The 19446-nt window shown below is 48.1% G+C and overlaps 2 protein-coding genes across 3 annotated transcripts in view; both read left to right on the forward strand.

Annotated features, from left to right (window-relative positions):
- LOC132571081 (zinc finger protein 91-like) overlaps positions 1-19446 on the forward strand; it is a 336113-nt gene that overhangs the window by 198917 nt on the left and 117750 nt on the right. Inside the window, exons 2-3 of one of the 2 annotated variants that reach the window (XM_060237746.1) lie at positions 10352-10437; positions 11331-11457. In XM_060237746.1, coding sequence (XP_060093729.1) covers positions 10352-10437; positions 11331-11457 — 213 coding nt within the window. The remainder of the gene's footprint in view (positions 1-10351; positions 10438-11330; positions 11458-19446) is intronic. The other variant, XM_060237745.1, reaches the window with a different exon arrangement.
- Positions 15629-17168, forward strand: LOC132570951 (zinc finger protein 501-like). The gene has a single exon (XM_060237586.1). The coding sequence runs from the start codon at positions 15915-15917 to the stop codon at positions 17166-17168; it is 1254 nt and encodes a 417-aa protein (XP_060093569.1). The 5' UTR covers positions 15629-15914.

A 19446-nucleotide genomic window follows, 5' to 3' on the forward strand; every position in this document is an offset into this window, starting at 1 on the left:
AAAGCTTTCTGGAAGTCAAGGTAAACAACATCTATTGGGTCTCCTTTGTCCACATGTTTGTTCACCCCCTCAAAGAAATGTAACAGGTTAGTGAGGCAAGATCTTCCCTTGCAGAACCCATGCTGAGTCTTCCTCAATAACCCGTGTTCATCAATGTGCCTACTCATTCTATCCTTGATAATGGTTTCTACCAACTTTCCCGGTATTGAAGTCAGACTGACTGGCCTGTAATTTCCCGGGTCTCCTCTGGAACCTTTTTTAAAGATGGGGGTGACATTTGCTACCTTCCAGTCCTCAGGAACGGAGGCAGATTTCAATGAAAGATTACAGATTTTTGTTAGAAGATCCACAAGTTCAACTTTGAGTTCTTTCAGAACTCTCGGATGTATGCCATCCAGACCCGGTGACTTATTAGTTTTTAATTTGTCTATCAGTTGTAGGACCTCCTCGTTTGTCACCTCAATCTGACTCAGGTCTTTCAATACCCCTTCCAAAATTAGTGGTTCTGGGGCGGGCAAAAAGTTCTCATCTTCCACAGTGAAGACAGAGGCAAAAAATTCATTTAGCTTCTCAGCCATTTCCCTATTCAGTAATCATTTTACCCCATGGTCATCCAAGGGCCCCACTGCCTCCCTGGCTGGTTTCCTACTTCTAATATATTTGAAGAAAGTTTTATTGTTGGTTTTTATGTTTTTTGCAATATGCTCCTCATAGTCCCTTTTTGCCTGCCTGATCACAGTCTTGCATTTGATTTGCCACAGCCTGTGTTCCCTTTTACTAATCTCACTTGGACTGGTTTTCCACCGCTTAAAGGAGTCCTTCTTACCTTTTACAGCTTCCATTACTTTGTTTGTTAACCACGCAGGCCTTTTCTTATGCCTGTTTGTGCCTTTCCTAACTTGTGGTATGTATTTTATCTGAGCTTCTAGGATTATAGTTTTAAATAGCATCCAAGCTTCCCCAAGGGTTTTGACCGTATGTACCTTTCCTTTCAGTTTCCTCCTCACATGCCTCCTCATCTCAGTGTATTTACCCCTTTTAAAGTTAAACGTGGTTGTGGCGGTCTTTTTGGACAACTCCCTATTTATACAAATGGTGAAATCAATAACATTATGGTCACTGCTCCCAAGTGGCGCAATCACTTTTACATCTCTCACCAAGTCTTGGGCATTACTTAGGACCAAATCCAGGATCGCCCCACCCCTGGTAGGTTCTGTGACCATCTGCTCCATAGCACAGTCATTGAGAGCATCAAGAAACTCAATCTCTTTCTCTCGACCAGAACACATATTGACCCAATCAATCTGCGGGTAGTTAAAATCACCTATTACGACACAGTTTTTACGTTTAGCTGCTATCTTTAAGCCTTCCATCATATTATAATCGTCCTCTCTCTTTTGATTTGGTGGGCGATAATAAACTCCCATAGTTAAATTTCCTTTTGGGCCCTCTATTTCAACCCAAAGCATTTCTAAAAGTGAATCTAATTCTCTGATCTCAGTCTTACTGGACCGTATATCCTCTCTGACATACAGAGTCACCCCACCTCCAACCCTTCCCTCCCTATCCTTCCGATATAGCTTATATCCAGGAATCACCGTGTCCCACTGATTCTCCTCATTCCACCAAGTTTCTGCAATTCCCACAATGTCTATGTTTTCTCCCAACACTAAACATTCCAATTCACCAATTTTACTTCGAACACTTCTAGCATTTGCATACAAACATCTATAATTTCCCAGGCGAGCTAGGCCCGCCACCTTCCTCCTGCCGCCTTGAGACTCTGGCAGACAGTCCATATTGTTTGTCACCTTCACAGAGGACAACTCTGGCCCGTTACCCGGTAGAAAAATAGCAGCTAACCCTTCATCTCTTTGAGACGAGTCCTCCCGAACCAGAGACATTTCATCTCCTGTCGGCTTTCCCCCAAGATTTAGTTTAAAAACTGCTCTGCAAGGGCCACAGGAGTTCTGCATTATTAGAAAATCCTTCAACTGGTGATGTAAGAACATAAGAGAAGCCATGATGGATCAGGCCAATGGCCCATCCACTCCAACACTCTGTGTCCCATAGGATCATAAGAGAAGCCACGTTGGATCAGGCCAATGGCCCATCCAGTCCAACACTCTGTGTCACGTAAGAACATAAGAGAAGCCCTGTTGGATCAGGCCAATGGCCCTTCATTCCAACACTCTGTGTCACATAAGAACATAAGAGAAGCCATGCTGGATCAGGCCAATGGCCCATCCAGTCCAACACTCTGTGTCACATAAGAACATAAGAGAAGCCATGTTGGATCAGGCCAATGGCCCATCCAGTCCAACACTCTGTGTCACAGAAGAACATAAGAGAAGCCATGTTGGATCAGGCCAATGGCCAATCCAGGCCAACACAGTGGCAAAAAAAAAAGTGCCATCAGGAGGCCCACTAGTGCGACCAGGACACTAGAAGCCCTCCCACTGTGCCCCCCAAACACCAAGAGTACAGAGCACCACTGCCTCAGACAGAGAGTTCCATCTATACCCTGTGGCTAATAGCCACTGATGGACCTCTGCTCCAGAGGTTTATCCAATCCCCTCTTGACGCTGGCTATGCTTGCAGCCGCCGTCACCTTTTGTGGCAGTGAGTGTGTGATAGTGTTAGACTGGATGGGCCACTGGGCAGTTTGGTGTAGTGAGTGGACTCTTTTCTGGGAGAACTGGATTTGATTCCCCGCTCCTCCGCTTGCAGCTGCTGGAATGGCCTTGGGTCAGCCATAGCTCTTGTAGGAGTTGTCCTTGAAATGGCAGCTTCTGGGAGAGCTCTCTCAGCCCCACCCACCTCACAGAGTGTCTCTTACGGACGAAGAAGATAAAGGAGATTGTAAGCCGCTCTGAGTCTCTGATTCAGAGAGAAGGGTGGGGTGTAAATCTGCTCCTCCTCCTCCTCCTCTTCTTCTTCTGTCTGGGGCAGTGATGCTCTGTATTCTTTGTGCTGGGGGGGGGGGTGGACAACAGTGGGAGGGCTTCTTGAGTTCTGGCCCCACTAGTGGGCTGCCTGTTGGCATCTGGTCTTTTTGGCCACTGTGTGACAGAGTGTTGGACTGGATGGGCCACTGGCCTGATCCAACATGGCTTCTCTTATGTTCTTATGTGACACAGAGTGTTGGACTGGATGGGCTATTGGCCTGATCCAACATGGCTTCTCTTATGTTCTTATGTGACACAGAGTGTTGGACTGGATGGGCCACTGGCCTGATCCAACATGGCTTCTCTTATGTTCTTATGTGACACAGAGTGTTGAACTGGATGGGCCATTGGCCTGATCCAACATGGCTTCTCTTATGTTCTTCTGGGACACAGAGTGTTGGGCTGGATGGGCCATTGGCCTGATCCAACATGGCTTCTCTTATGTTCTTATGTGACACAGAGTGTTGGACTGGATGGGCCATTGGCCTGATCCAACATGGCTTCTCTTATGTTCTTATGTGACACAGAATGCTGGACTGGATGGGCCATTGGCCTGATCCAACATGGCTTCTCTTATGTTCTTCTGGGACACAGAGTATTGGACTGGATGGGCCATTGGCCTGATCCAACATGGCTTCTCTTATGTTCTTCTGGGACACAGAGTGTTGGGCTGGATGGGCCATTGGCCTGATCCAACATGGCTTCTCTTATGTTCTTATGTGACACAGAGTGTTGGACTGGATGGGCCATTGGCCTGATCCAACATGGCTTCTCTTATGTTCTTATGTGACACAGAATGCTGGACTGGATGGGCCATTGGCCTGATCCAACATGGCTTCTCTTATGTTCTTCTGGGACACAGAGTATTGGACTGGATGGGCCATTGGCCTGATCCAACATGGCTTCTCTTATGTTCTTCTGGGACACAGAGTGTTGGGCTGGATGGGCCATTGGCCTGATCCAACATGGCTTCTCTTATGTTCTTATGTGACACAGAGTGTTGGACTGGATGGGCCATTGGCCTGATCCAACATGGCTTCTCTTATGTTCTTATGTGACACAGAATGCTGGACTGGATGGGCCATTGGCCTGATCCAACATGGCTTCTCTTATGTTCTTCTGGGACACAGAGTATTGGACTGGATGGGCCATTGGCCTGATCCAACATGGCTTCTCTTATGTTCTTCTGGGACACAGAGTGTTGGGCTGGATGGGCCATTGGCCTGATCCAACATGGCTTCTCTTATGTTCTTATGTGACACAGAGTGTTGGACTGGATGGGCCATTGGCCTGATCCAACATGGCTTCTCTTATGTTCTTATGTGACACAGAGTGTTGGACTGGATGGGCCATTGGCCTGATCCAACATGGCTTCTTATGTTCTTATGTGACACAGAGTATTGGACTGGGTGGGCCATTGGCCTGATCCAACATGGCTTCTCTTATGTTCTTAACCCTTGCTTTTTAATTTGCTCTCAAGGACTGTTTCTTGTCAATAGGACATTCTCCTTGGGTGTCAGAAGTCCTCAAAAGTTCTTGAATTAGAAAGGCACAGAGCCAGGGTTCAAAAAGGAAAAAATAAAACGATGCCTCAGTGAAGCATACCCAGCCCCTTTTAGGAGGTGGTCCATACTCCCGAGGGGGGAGAATGGGGGGGGTGGGCAGTGCAATCTTAATATAGGAGTGCGGCCACTTTTCCTTTTGCAGAATGAGCGCTGTCTCGAAGGGTTAAAAGAGAGAGCCGCAGTCCTAGAGAGACACATGGGGCTGAGTTGGGGGGCGGGGAGAGCCATTTCCTCCTCCGCCCCTTGCAAGAAAGCATGCTGGCTTCTGCTTTGAAGGGCTCAGAGGCAATCTGGTGAGCAAAAATAGGCTTGGGGGGAGGGATATGGGATTGGGGGCTGCAATGCAAGTGAGAAAGGAGGGGGGCATTTGCAGGGGCTGAAAGGGAGCAACCCCCCTCCCCGTTTTTTTCTTGCCTCCTTTGGTTCCCTTCCCCCCCCCTGCTCCTGCACCACAGAGAGCCGCTTGTCCCCTTTGTGAAGAGGCTTTCCGTTGCAGAGACACATTTACGAAGGAGTCGCAGGGGGAGGGGGGGATTTAGAGCAGGGGATAAGAAAAGAGCCCATCAAGGGAAGAAGACTGCAGATTTATACCCCGCCTTTCTCTCTGAATCAGAGACTCAGAGCGGCTTACAATCTCTTCTATCTTCTCCTCCCACAACAGACACCCTGTGAGGTGGGTGGGGCTGAGAGGGCTCTCACAGCAGCTGCCGTTTCGAGGACAACTCCTATATATATATATGCCAGCAATGCCCTTCAGTTCTCTACAAGGGCAAACAGGATGAACCCTCCGCCAAAGGATAAATGAACACAAATCTGGCATCAGGAATTACAGAACTGAGGGGGGGAAGAAGGAGGGGGGCTGAGGGGAAGACTTTGGGAAACAGAAATGAAGGGGGCTGAAGGAGCTGCCAAAAGGGGGGCTAAGGGGGGCACAGTGTCTGTGTCACTTGGCTCTCAGAAGACCCCTTGCGAAACAGAATCTGAAGAATGCAAAGCTGGGGGTGGGGGGGTTGGGAGGAAATCTTCCACCTCAGCATCAAGGGGTTGCCCCTTCTGTCTTGGATAGGGGTGGCCAAATTGCAGCTCAAAAGCCACATGTGGCTCTTTCACGCATATTACAGCATTGGAAAAAGTGCAGAAAAGGGCAACTAGAATGATTCAAGGGTTGGAACACTTTCCCTGTGAAGAAAGGTTAAAACGCTTGGGGCTCTTTAGCTTGGAGAAACGTCGACTGAGGTGTGACATGATAGAGGTTTAGAAGATTATGCATGGGATAGAGAAGGTAGAGAAAGAAGGACTTCTCTCCCTTTCTCACAATACGGGAACTCGTGGACATTCCATGAAATTGCTGAGCAGTCGGGTTAGAATGGATAAAAGGAAGTACTTCTTCACCCAAAGAGTGATTAACACGTGGAATTCACTGCCACAGGAGATGGTGGCGGCTACAAGCATAGCCAGCTTCAAGAGGGGATTGGATAAGCATACGAAGCAGAGGTCCATCAGTGGCTATTAGCCACAGTGTATTGTTGGAACTCTGTCTGGAGCAGTAATACTCTGAAGTCTTGGTGCTTGGGAGTGGGGCACAGTGGGAGGGCTTCTAGTGTCCTGGCCCCACTGATGGACCTCCTGATGGTGCCTATTTTTTTGGCCACTGGGACACAGAGTGCTGGACTGGATGAAAGGTTGGCTTGATCCAATATGGCTTCTTTTCCTTCCTCCCTCCCTCCCCTCAAACATCTGACGTTCGTGTCCTGCTGCGCTCAAACATCTGACTTTTATTCTGTGTGGCTCTTACATTAAGCAAGTTTGGCTGCTCCTCGTCTTGGGGAAACGGGAGCAGGAGAGTCAAGTCTTTTCTCCACCTGTGATTTGCTCCGTGTTTGATGCTTTGGGGGATTCCTTTTTCCTGCCTCTGTCAAGTCTGCAGGTTCAATAACGAGTCGATGTAGAGACAAAGAACTAGTTTATTGATACTGGTTACTTGCGGCCTTGGCCAGAGCTTGAAAAGACTGAAGACCGTAAAATAGATACATTGCATATAAGGAACACTTCAAAGGGATTCCTGCGGGCTGGGGAATCTAGCAAAGGGAACATTCACACATAGATGTTACTAATACATTCTCATGTTGATTAGAGGCCCATGGCCTTGGTACTCCCAGGCTTGCTGTCTCCCCGGAGCCTGAGCTGAGAAGGTTCAGATAAGACTCTTCACACATCACCATTTCAAAGCGGGGACATTCTCTATAGAAGGGAGGGGGGAACAGGGGAGAGTTAGCTAGCAGCATTTGGTTACACATTGGTTCTACCCAGCATGCTCTTTGAGTGAGCCAGAGTTAAAGCCAGACTTGATAGCCTCTGCACAGCACCCTGCAGCACTTGGGCCGCTGCTGGAGTTTTCCTCTGGCTTTTCTGCCATCTTGCCCAAAGCTGCTTTGGGGCGAAGGCAAATTTCTCAAGAAAGGCAGGATGGCTGCCCTTTTAAATGCCCCTGCCTTCACCCCCAAAGACAGCTGTTTTTTCTTCCCCGGCTATGGGGTGTTTGAGTCAGTTTTGGTTTTTTTTTACTTTGGCAGTTGACTAGTCTGTGGGTATAACCACAGGTCTACTGGGTTACACCATAAGAACATAAGAGAAGCCATGTTGGATCAGGCCAATAGCCCATCTAGTCCAACACTCTGTGTCACATAAGAACATAAGAGAAGCCATGTTGGATCAGGCCAATGGCCCATCCAGTCCAACACTCTCTGTCACAGAAGAACATAAGAGAAGCCATGTGGGATCAGGCCAGTGGCCCATCCAGTCCAACACTCTGTGTCACAGAAGAACATAAGAGAAGCCATGTTAGATCAGGCCAATGGCCCATCCAGTCCAACACTCTGTGTCACACAGTGGGCAAAAGTTTATATATATATATATATATATATATATATATATATATATATACACACACTGTGGCTAATAGCCACTGATGGACCACTTCTCCATATTTTTATCTAACCCCCTCTTGAAGCTGGCTATGCTTGTAGCCACCACCATCTCCTGTGGCAGTGAATTCCACCTGTTAATCACCCTTTGGGTGAAGAAGTACCTCTTTTTATCCGTTCTAACCCGACTGCTCAGCAATTTCATTGAATGCCCACGAGTTCTTGTATTGTGAGAAAGGGAGAAAAGTACTTCTTTCTCTACCTTCTCCATCCCATGCATAATCTTGTAAACCTCTATCATGTCACCCCCACAGTCGACATTTCTCCAAGTTAAAGAGCCCCAAGCATTTTAACCTTTCTTTATAGGGAAAGCGTTCCAAACCTGTAATCATTCTAGTTGCCCTTTTCTGCACTTTTTCCAGTGCTATAATATCCTTTTTGAGGTGCGGTGACCAGAATTGCACACAGTATTCCAAATGAGACCGCACCATCGATTTATACAGGGGCATTATGATACTGGCTGATTTGTTTTCAATTCCCTTCCTAATAATTCCCAGCATGGCGTTGGCCTTTTTTATTGCAATTGCACACTGTCTTGACATTTTCAGTGAGTTATCTACCATGAACCCAAGATCTCTCTCATGGTCAGTCTCTGCCAGTTCACACCCCATCAACTTGTATTTGCAGCTAGGATTCTTGGCCCCAATGTGCATTACTTTGCACTTGGCCACATTGAACCTCATCTGCCACGTTGACGCCCACTCACCCAGCCTCAACAGATCCCTTTGGAGTTCCTCACAATCCTCTCTGGTTCTTACCACCCTGAACAATTTAGTGTCATCCGCAAACTTGGCCACTTCACTGCTTACTCTCAACTCCAAATCATTTATGAACAAGTTAAAGAGCATGGGACCCAGCACTGAGCCCTGCGGCACTCCACTGCTTACCGTCGTTCACTGCGAAGACTGCCCATTTATACTCACTCTCTGCTTCCTATTAATTAGCCAGTTTTTGATCCACAAGAGGACCTGTCCTTTTACTCCATGACTCTCAAGCTTACTAAGGAGCCTTTGATGAGGAACTTTATCAAAAGCTTTCTGGAAGTCAAGGTAAACCAGTTTATTAATATAGAATTGATGGTTTTTAAAACACTGGAACAGTCCACTGAGAGCCAATTTGGTGTAATGGTTAAGTGCGTGGACTCTTATCTGGGTGAACCGGGTTTGATCCCCCACTCCTCCACTTGTACCTGCTGGAATGGCCTTGGGTCAGCCATAGCTCTCGTAGGAGCTGTCCTTGTAAGGGCAGCTTCTGGGAGAGCTCTCTCAGCCCGACCCACCTCACAGGGTGTCTGTTGTGTGTGTGTGTGTGTATGTGTGGGAAAGATAAAGGAGAATGTGAGCTGCTCTGAGATTCAGAGTATAGGGTGGGATATAAATCCAATATCATCTTCTTCTTCACTGTTAGGGGGTGGGGGGAATTGCAGGGAGTTCGGGGCAGGCCAAATGCAGAGAAACCTGTCCTCGCCGTGGCAGAGACATAAGCTGATGGAGCAGACTGGACTCCCTGCTGCTTTTTTCTCCTGTTCTGTCCACCCATGGATTCAAGGCCGCTTCCCTTGAGACTTCAGGCGGAGGAACACGATCCTCAAGGGCTAGATTTCTGTCTGCACAGAGAAATTAATTCCTTTTGGAGCTGGCATCTTTCACTTGCCACCTCAGGCATTCCATCCCTTCTAATTAGGGCTCTCCCACCCCATTCTCCTTTCTTCTAAAAGGTGGAGGGGGGCAAGCAGAAGGGTCTTGGCCTCCTTAGAAGGGATAAGGGAGGGGTGTAACTGCAGGCAGGGAAAAGGAACAGATTGGCAGAGTTTTCCAGAAAGCATTTCAAGGAGAGGAAGAGGAAGAAGAGAAGGAGGAGGACGAGATTGGATTTTTACCCTGCCCTTTGTTAGCCAAAGGAGTCTCTGAGAGGTTTACAATCTCCTTTCCCTTCCTCCCCCACAGCAGACACCCTGTGAGGTGGGTGGGGCTGGAGAGGGCTCTCACAGCAGCTGCCCTTCCAAGGACAGAGTCTCAGAGCTGCCTACAATCTCCTTTCCCTTCCCCTCTCCACAGCAGACACCCTGTGAGGTAGGTGGGGCTAGAGAGGGCTCTCACAGCAGCTGCCCTTTCAAGGACAGAGGCTCAGAGAGGCCTACAATCTCCTTTCCCTTCCCCTCCCCACAGCAGACACCCTGTGAGGTAGGCGGGGCTGAGAGAGCTCAGACAGAAACGGCTCTTGAGCAGAACAGCCTTGAGAGAACTTGTGACTGACCCAAGGTCACATCAGCAGGTGTGGGTGGAGGAGTGGGGAATCAACACCAGTTCTCCCAGATAAGAGTCCACCCATTTAAACACTACACTGGAGAGCCAGTTTGGTGTAGTGGTTAAGTGTGCGGACTCTTATCTGGGAGAACCGGGTTTGACTCCCCACTCCTCCACTTGCACCTGCTGGAATGGCCTTGAGTCAGCCATAGCTCTGGCAGAGGTTGTCCTTGAAAGGGCAGCTTCTGGGAGAGCCCTCTCAGCCCCACCCATCTCACAGGGTGGCTCTTGTGGGGGAGGAAGGTAAAGGAGATTGTGAGCCGCTCTGAGACTCTTTGAAGTGGAGGGCGGGATGTAAATCCAATATCTTCTTCTTCTTCTACACCAAACTGAGGGGATGAATGGAAGACAGGATCCCACCCCCCCAACATAGAATGGCTGTTTGAGGGGAGAGATGTGGGGCCAAACATCTTGACAGATCGAATCCAGTATCTTGAATTGTGACCTGAATCCAGTCTGGAGAGAAGTTCACTCCATGGACTGGCACCGAAAACAGACGTGGAGCAAAAAGGGGTTTTCACCCTCTTTCTTTCTCTCCCCCTTCCCAGGCAGGAGCAGAAGGACGCCCTGGTTGCCTCCTCAGCCATCTCCTCTGGGTGCTGAAGGGAAAAGAGCTGCCATGCAGCCAGCTCAGGTATGGGGTATCATTGGGGCGATGTGAGGCAGACAATGGGTGGTTCTTTCTTCTCTGTTGTAATGTTCAGAGGATCGAGCTCCTTCCTATGGATTCTAATGTTCCCCCCTGGGAAGGCAGGGAAATTATGACACACACACACCCCGTCTAGGTTGGTTTTTTGGAGAAGCAGGACAAATTAGAACAGGGTTTCCCAAACTTTTTTCCTTGTGGCTCGGTTATTTTTACATGTCGCCTTCGTGGCCCACTAAAATTTGGGGGTGGAGTCAGGAGACTTTGGGGGTGGAGCCAGGAACCAGGAAACGGCGGCAAGGAGCTTTCCCTGGCCCTCTCTGATTTTTCCGAACATCAGAGAGGGGCGGGGAAGGGCTTCTGGCCAGTGCGCAGTGTCTGTAGCGCTCTCTGAGCGTCCTCCACATGGAGTGCTACAGTTGTAGGCAGTGGCATGGAGGGGAACGGGCCAGTCCGGCCATACCTGGAGACCCGGCATTGAGGCTTCCGTGGTCCGGTGCTGGGTTGCAACCCTGCCAATGGGAACGCCAAATTAGAACATTACTTTTGGTTTGCCCCAGCACCGAATGTCTCTTGTAACTAATACTCCCTCTAAACCATGGGTGTCAAACATGCAATTCGGGGGCCAAATCAGGCCCCCGGAGGGCTCCTATCAGGCCCCTGAGCAACTGGCTGTCATCTGTGACTGACAGCCCCTTTGCTTCCAAAACGCTCCCAATAGGGTAGTGGAGGGGGGGGGGGCGGGAAGGAGATGACCTCACAGGGCTCTTCCCTCCACCCTTCACGCTGCTCTTCCTGTTTTAATGGTCTCCGTTTTTGGCTTCCCCTCCTGGACCAGCTTTCCAGTGAAGTCAAGAGCTGCTTCCTTCTCCTTCTTGCAGACTGGGGTGTCCTTCGAGGAGGTGGCCGTGTATTTCACCCCGGGGGAGTGGACCCTGCTGCGCCCAGCCCAGAGAGCTCTGTACAAGGAAGTCATGCTGGAGAATTATGGGAACGTGGCCTCCCTGGGTGAGGATCTTTTGCTCCTTCTAGCAGTGAGGAGTGACAATAAGGAAGCCCTTAAGGAGGAAGGGTGTGGCCAGGCTGTCTGCCCTGGTCCCAAAGATTAGTCTCTGTCACAAAGGGACAAACTCATCTTCATACTCCTAACAGATCTGTAAGCCAAACGGTTGTTTTGGAGTCATTATCAGATCACAGCAGTAGACAAGGGCACCTTTAAGACCAACTAAGTTTTATTCAGAATGTAAGCTTTCGTATGCTTTCGTATGCTCTTAAGCAGACTTCATCAGACAAATGGGAATGGAAGCAGCAATTCTTGATATAAGTGGGCAGTGTAAAATCATGGGAATGTTTTTAGCAGATTAAAAGAATCGCAAATAGAGATCTGTGTTTGTTAGTGTTAGGACCTTCTTGCAGTGCTCCTTCTTCCAGTGAGGAGTGACAATAGGAAAGGAAAGGTCCCCTGTGCAAGCAACAGTCGTTTCCGACTCTGGGGTGATGTTGCTTTCACAACGGCTTCACGGCAGACCTTTTACAGGGTGGTTTGCCATTGCCTTTCTCAGTCTTTTACACTTTCCCCCCAGCAAGCTGGGGACTCATTTGACCCACCTCGGAAGGATGGAAGGCTGAGTCAACCTCAAGCCGGCTACCTGAAAACCCAGCTTCCGCCGGGGATTGAACTCAGGCTGTGAGCAAAGCTTAGGACTGCAGTACTGCAGCTTTAACACTCTGCGCCACGGGGCTGTTGACAATAAGGAAGGCCTTATGGAGGAAGGGCATAGCCAGGCTGCCTGACCTGCTCCCAATGGCTGATCTCTGCCACCTTCCTCTATCCTTCCTTTGATGCGGGAAGGGCTCTGTGCTCTCCTTGTGGGCGACGGAAATAAGCGAGGTGAATCCAGGAAGTAGCAAATAAGACAGCGTGGTTTGATTTCACTGTCCCAGGATACCCCTCGGGCCAAGAGATAATGGGAGATGAAGGATAGAAGGTCTGGGACTCAGCCATACATTTCAGGTCAGGTGCTTCCATCTATCCTAGAACTTCCTGACCGTTAGAGCGGTTCCTCAGTGGAAGAGGCTTCCTCGGGAGGTGGTGGGCTCTCTTTCCTTGGAGGTTTTTCAACAGAGGCTAGATGGCCGTCTGAGAGCAATGAGGATCCTGTGACTTTAGGGGGAGGTTAGTTGTGAGTTTCCTGCATTGTGCAGGGGGTTGGACTAGATGACCCTGGAGGTCCCTTCCGACTCTAGGATTTTATGAAATTGGCCTCTCCTCCCTTAGAGGTATTTCAACAGAGGCTAGATGGCCCTCTGTCAGCAATGAAGATCCTGTGAATTTGGGGGGAGGTGTTTGTGAGTTTCCTGCATTGTGCAGGGGGTTGGACTAGATGACCGTGGAGGTCCCTTCCAACTCTAGGATTCTATGATTCTAACCTACTAATGCCCGTAAGGATTGCACACAGCCCCACAACTCTCTCATGGACTAGCCATGGGGGTGGGGAGACCTAATTGGGCATATTAATCATCAAAGATCTTAGTAATTGTTGAACTTGGAATTACCCCAATAAATATTTTAGGCCTCCAGGTGGTATCCCTGGAATGACAGCTCAGCTCCGGACTACAGAGATGAGTCCTCCAAAGAAAAAGATTGTCTGGAATCTGGCGTCTGTGCCACTGTACCCCACTGAGGTCCCTGTCTTTCTCAGACTCCATCTCCAAATCTGCAGGAGTATTGCTCTGTTGCTGTGATGCTGTTTCTGGTATCTGCTGGGTGGTCAGCCTGCATTCCTCTCTAAATCCCCTTTTGGGCCATGTTTCCAACATAACTCTCACCCTCCCTGGATCCCCAGGCCTCCCCTATGCACTGCTTCATTCCCTTTTTCTCCCTTGTCTGGTCTTCCTTTTCTTATGTTCTTCACGGATCGCACGCAACCCCGCAACTCTCTCATGGGCTAATCATGAGGAAGACCTTATTGGACATCTTAATCATCAGAAATACTAGTTATTTATTTCATTTAGTAGGCTTATATTCCTTCCTTTCCCGTAAATGGGCTCAGGGCGGATCACAACATACAATAATAACAATTTTTAAAAACCCTACAGTTCGGAGTTAAAACACTGCATTAAGATTAACATAAGAACATAAGAGAAGCCATGTTGGATCAGGCCAACGGCCCATCCAGTCCAACACTCTGTATCACATAGTGGCCAATAATTATATATATATATATATACACACACACACACACACACATATATATATACACACTGTGGTTAATAGCCACTGATGGACCTCTGCTCCATATTTTTATCTATCCCCCTCTTGAAGCTGGCTATGCTTGTAGCCGCCACCACCTCTTAGGTATCTAGAAGAACATAAAAACATAAGAGAAGCCATTTTGGATCAAGCCAATGGCCCATCCAGTTGATGGACCTCTGCTCCATATTTTTATCTAACCACTCTTGAAGCTGGCTATGCTTGTAGCCACCACCTCCTGTGGCAGTGAATTCCACATATTAATCACCCTTTGGGTGAAGAAGTACCTCTGTTTATCCGTTCTAACCTGACTGCTCAGCAATTTCATTGAATGCCCACGAGGCTTGGGGGAGGCGTGGGGAGGGGTGCAGAGCCGTGAGGAGGAGGCACCGGGGAGGGGGTTGTTGTGGAGGGGAGCACCAGGCAGCGAGTCTGCCTAGGGCCCCATGTGGCATTGGGTCAGTACTGGAGGAGAGATGTGAAACATATCAATTATTCAAGTCCAGAATTCAAACCTGGTTAATGTACATCTTCCGCAGCCTAATGATCAACAAACAAAACCTGGCAACTGGATAGGTGATTTTAGGGTTTATGTCAGCTAGGAGGTAGCCTAGCCTGGCTTTACTTGTGAGGGCAGGGATCTTGTCCAACAAGGGAGTAATAATCTCTGACCGTGGCGCGTTATGAAATGTGCAACTGAAAAACATGTGCCCCAGAGACTCCGCCTCCTTTAAAGAACACGAGCATCACTTTTCCAAGTAGGGGGCTTCCCTTTACCTGCCTTCAAGAACTGCAGAAGGGAGTGTAAGATTCCTTGCCAAAGAGAACGCCCTTCTAAAGTAATTTACTTTCAAAGAAGTCAAGTATGCTGCTGGCTCAACAGTATAATTGTCATTTTTTAAAAAGCCAGATTTGGAGACTTGGGAGATGTACAGAGGCTGAGGTTCCAAGAGGTCTGGAGTTGGGTGCACGTGTGTGTATAGCCTAGGGTTGCCAAGTACTTTGACGCCCCTGGCGGGGGACTCTCCAGGAAGTGACATCATCACGCTGGTGACATTGCGCAGCGACCGTTCTAGGCGATTCCGGGGAAAGTCTATGGTTTTCTGGATGCTCTAGCCATTTGGGAGGCAACAACACTATGGTATCTATTGTACCATAGAGTTTCCCCTCCCAAATGGCTAGAGCGCCCAGGAAAACTATAGAGTTTTTCCAGAAACGCCTAGAGCGGCCACCGTGCAACATCGCCAGTGCAATGTCGTCACTTCCTGTTGACGTCATTGTGCCAGCGATGTTGGGGGAGGTTCCCCCCGCCACCTCAATGTGGGCCAGTGGGGTTGGGAACCTTCTAGGCGGGGGAACCCCCGGCCGGACCGGGGTCTTGGCAGCCCTAGTATAGCCTCATATCCATGATCCTACAGAGTTTGAGGATAACAAAAGAGAGATGAGTCTTGACCCCATACAGTCCTCCATCTCAGCCCTATTTCTTGTGTGTTTCTGGAGTGATGGATAGTCTGCTTAGAATGGTGGAATGTATGGGCACACCAAAGAAGTCTAATTTTGTGGTCCCCCCCCCCCTCCCCGATAAACAGGACCTCTGATTGCCAAACCTGACCTCATATCCTGGCTGGAAGAAGAAGAGCTCTTTCTTCTGGGCTGTGGTGAAGAGGAAGAATTGGCAGGTAGGGGCTTAAGATCTCTGTCTCAGAACTGTGTGTTGCCTTTGCTTCCTTCCAAGGGCTGGTGAATTGAAAGCGCATCCTTTAGTGTGTGTGTGATGACAGCATGAGAGATCTCCATTCTGACTCAAATATGAGGAAGGGAACCTTTACTCTGAAAGCTTAAACCCAGAAAACCTTGTTAGTCATTGGATGCTAATGAACTCAAAATTAGGTATTTATGCAAAATGTCATATCAACGTACCAGGTATCCCTTTCTTTCAGCAGGAAGCAAGTGGCAGTCAGCAAATGAAACAGAAGAACAGGTGTTGGTGGGAAAAGAGGATACATATTCAGATGTGAAAGAGGAGTTTGAATATCTGGACGCGCCAAGGAAGCAAGAGGGAAAATACTCATCTAAAGGGAGGAATAGTTCTCGTCTTTTACAAGAGCATGACTTCGTATGGCAAGAAATATGTCAAGGAGACAACAGGAATGAGTGCACTGGAAGCAGGGAAAATTTCCCTGAAATATCAGTCATTAATATTCAGCTGCTGATGTGTAAAGGAAAAAATATATATATATGCCAGGAGGGTGGGGAAAATTTCTGGCAGAGAATGCACCTGACCTCCCATCAAAGAGACACAGGGGAGAAACCATATAAATGTCTGGAGTGTGGGAAAAGCTTCAGTAAGAGTTCCAGACTTAAATCCCATCAAAGAATTCACTCAGGAGAGAAACCATACAAATGCCTGGAGTGTGGGAAAAGCTTCATTGACAGTTCCAGTCTTACCTCCCATCAAAGAATTCACTCAGGAGAGAAACCATACAAATGCCTGGAGTGTGGGAAAAGCTTCAGACACAGTTCCACTCTAACTTCCCATCGAAGAATTCACACAGGGGAGAAACCATACAAATGTCTGGGGTGTGGGAAAAGCTTTAGTTCAAGTTCATACCTTAGTTCCCACCAAAAAATCCATGCAATGGAGAATCTATATAAATGCCTGGAATGTGGGAAAAGTTTCAGTCAGAATTCCAGTCTTACTTTCCATCAAAGAATTCACACAGGGGAGAAACCATATAAATGCCTAGAGTGTGGGAAAAGCTTCAGTCAGAGTTCCAATCTTACTTCCCATCAAAGAATTCACACAGGGGAGAAACCATGTAAATGTCTGGAGTGTGGAAAAGATTTCAGGAGAAGTGGACACCTTACTGTCCATCAAAAAATTCACAGAGGTGAAAAACCATATAAATGCATGGAGTGTGGAAAAAGCTTCAATGAACGTTACAGTCTCACTGCCCATCAAAGAATACACACAGGGGAGAAACCATATAAATGTAGGGAATGCGGGAAAAGCTTTACAGACAGTTCCAGTCTTACTTCCCATCATAGAATTCACACAGGGGAGAAACTGTACAAATGCCTGGAGTGTGGGAAAAGCTTCTGCCAAAGTTCCAGTCTGACTTCCCATCAAAGAATTCACACAGGGGAGAAACCATACAAATGTGTGGACTGCGGAAAAAGCTTTGGTCGCAGTAACGTTCTCACTTGCCACCGAAGAACTCACACAGGGGAGAAACCATACAAATGCCTGGAGTGTGAGAAAAGCTTCAGTCAGAGATCACACCTTCGTGTCCATCAGAGAATTCACACAGGGGAGAAACCATACACATGCCTCAAATGTGGGAAAGGCTTCAGGACATGTGGACACCTCACTGTCCATCAAGACAGGTTCCCAGCTTTTCACATGCTCGATGCCACAGCAGTCCGCTGCAGTGTCAGAGGCTGGGGCCCTTCCTCTTTATCCTAAAGGATTATTTTGCTGTACACCCATTTGTGCACTGAAGAGGGCAGCTGCTGTGAGAGCCGTCTCCAGCCCCACCCACCTCACAGGGTGTCTGCTGTGGGGGAGGAAGGGAAAGGAGATGGTAGGCCGCTCTGAGCCTCTGTCCTTGAAAGGGCAGCTGCTGTGAAAGCCCTCTCCAGCCCCACCCACCACACAGAGTGTCTGCTGTGGGGGAGGAAGGGAAAGGAGATTGTAGGCCGCTCTGAGCCTCTGTCCTTGAAAGGGCAGCTGCTGTGAGAGCCCTCTCCAGCCCCAGCCACCTCACAGGGTGTCTATTGTGGGGGAGGCAGGGAAAGGAGATTGTAGGCTGCTCTGAGACTCTGTCCTTGAAAGGGCAGCTGCTGTGAGAGCTCTCTCAGCCCACCCACCTCGGGTATCTGTTGTGGGGGGAGAAGATATAGGAGATTGTGAGCCGCTCTGAGTCTCTGATTCAGAGAGAAGGACAGGGTATAAATCTGCAGTCGTCTTCTTTTCTCTTTACATGTCTTGTCAGTTTATTCCCCGCTAATAATACCCACTTTATAAACAGATGCCGTTGGCAAACTTTTGTAGGCAGTCATATTAGTGTAGATCAGGGGTGGCCAAACTGAGGTTCGGAAGCCACGTGTGGCTCTTTCACACACATTGTGTGGCTCTTGGAGCCCTCACCTCCACCCCGTTGGGCGAACTGGAGAAGGCATTTCTCTCCTTAAATCCCTTCTCCAAGCTAGCCAATAGCTTGGACAATGCATTTAAAGTTAAAATTACTTTCTTTCCTCCTCTCCCTCCCCCCCCCAAAAAATTTATTTTGCTTCCTTCCTTGCGGCTCTCAAACATCTGACCTTCATGTCTGGTGGCTCTCAAACTTCTGACATTTATTCTATGTGGCTCTTACGTTAAACAAGTTTGGCCACCCCTGGTGTAGATACTTATTTTTAATGACTGCCTTTTCTGCCACCTTCTCCATAGTGTAGTGCTTTACACACAGAAGGTCCCGGGTTTGAGTCCCTGTGGAACTACTTGCAAATGTTTTCGGGGTTTTTTTACCCAACTTTACTGTAATAATTACTGAGATGATAAGAGGCATGTGAATTCCACCTCGTCCCATCCCCCCCCCCCACTTGAGTGAATTTGTCTCATTACAGTAAGGTTGAGCTTCAGACACAGTTACATTCCTACTTTGCACCAAAGAATTCACACAGGGTAGAAGCTGTATACATGCCTGGACTGTGGGAAAAGCTTCAGTGCGAGTGGAAAAGCGACTTCCCAACAAAGAACTCGCATGGGACGGTTTGGGGAGGGACGGTGGCTCAGTGGTAGAGCATCTGCTTGGTAAGCAGAAGGTCCCAGGTTCAGTCCCCGGCATCTACAACTAAAAAGGGTCCAGGCAAATAGGCGTAAACTCAGCTTGAGACCCTGGAGAGCCGCTGCCAGTCTGAGTAGACAATACTGACTTTGATGGATCGAGGGTCTGATTCAGTATAAAGCAGCTTCATACGTTCACATGGGAGAAACCATACAAATGCCTAGAGTGTGGGAAAGACTTCAGTCGGCATGTACTTCCCTTAAAAAAATTCACTCAGCGGAGAAACCGTACAAATGATTGCAGCGTGGGATAAGATTCCTTTGGAGTGTACACCTTTCCACCAAAGGACACTCACAGATGAGAGGAAATACGTTGCACGTACATGATTCTATTTATGTTTATGCATTATGTGACCCCTTGTAAAATTCAATTCCTGCTCAGGAAAGTTATCAAGATTGTATCCTAGCATAGTTACCCATTTGCACAATCAGTTAAAGCTCCAATTGTTTTTATTTGAAGAACAGCTGCCTGTTTTATTTCTCTTCCTCTGGCACCTCGTAAAAAGAGTAACATAGACGCCCAACCTGGCTTTCTATTGGAGGCTTCCAGTCAGAAAACACCTTCTATTGGGTGAGCTTATCACATGTGTGGAGCTTCCTGTTGTACTTAGCCTTCTACCTATCGACTTGAAAACTGACTTACCTAAATCTTAGAGAATTGTAATGCTTATATATTCTGCTAAGTTTGAGAAATGTTAGTAGGTCTGATTTTATCACGTGCATTTTTTTTTTGTACTTGTATGATTTACTTTCACCTCTCCATCACATTCTTGCCTAATAGAAAGACCATGCTTTATTTTAAATAAAACCATTATCTCTAAGAAGTTCGCCGTTTGTTCCACTGACGCAAGAGCTGAAGTCTGACCTTGAATGTTTCATTACACCGGAAGCAGGCCTG

Source organism: Heteronotia binoei, chromosome 5 (assembly GCF_032191835.1).
Source record: "Heteronotia binoei isolate CCM8104 ecotype False Entrance Well chromosome 5, APGP_CSIRO_Hbin_v1, whole genome shotgun sequence".
Classification (NCBI taxonomy): domain Eukaryota; kingdom Metazoa; phylum Chordata; class Lepidosauria; order Squamata; family Gekkonidae; genus Heteronotia; species Heteronotia binoei.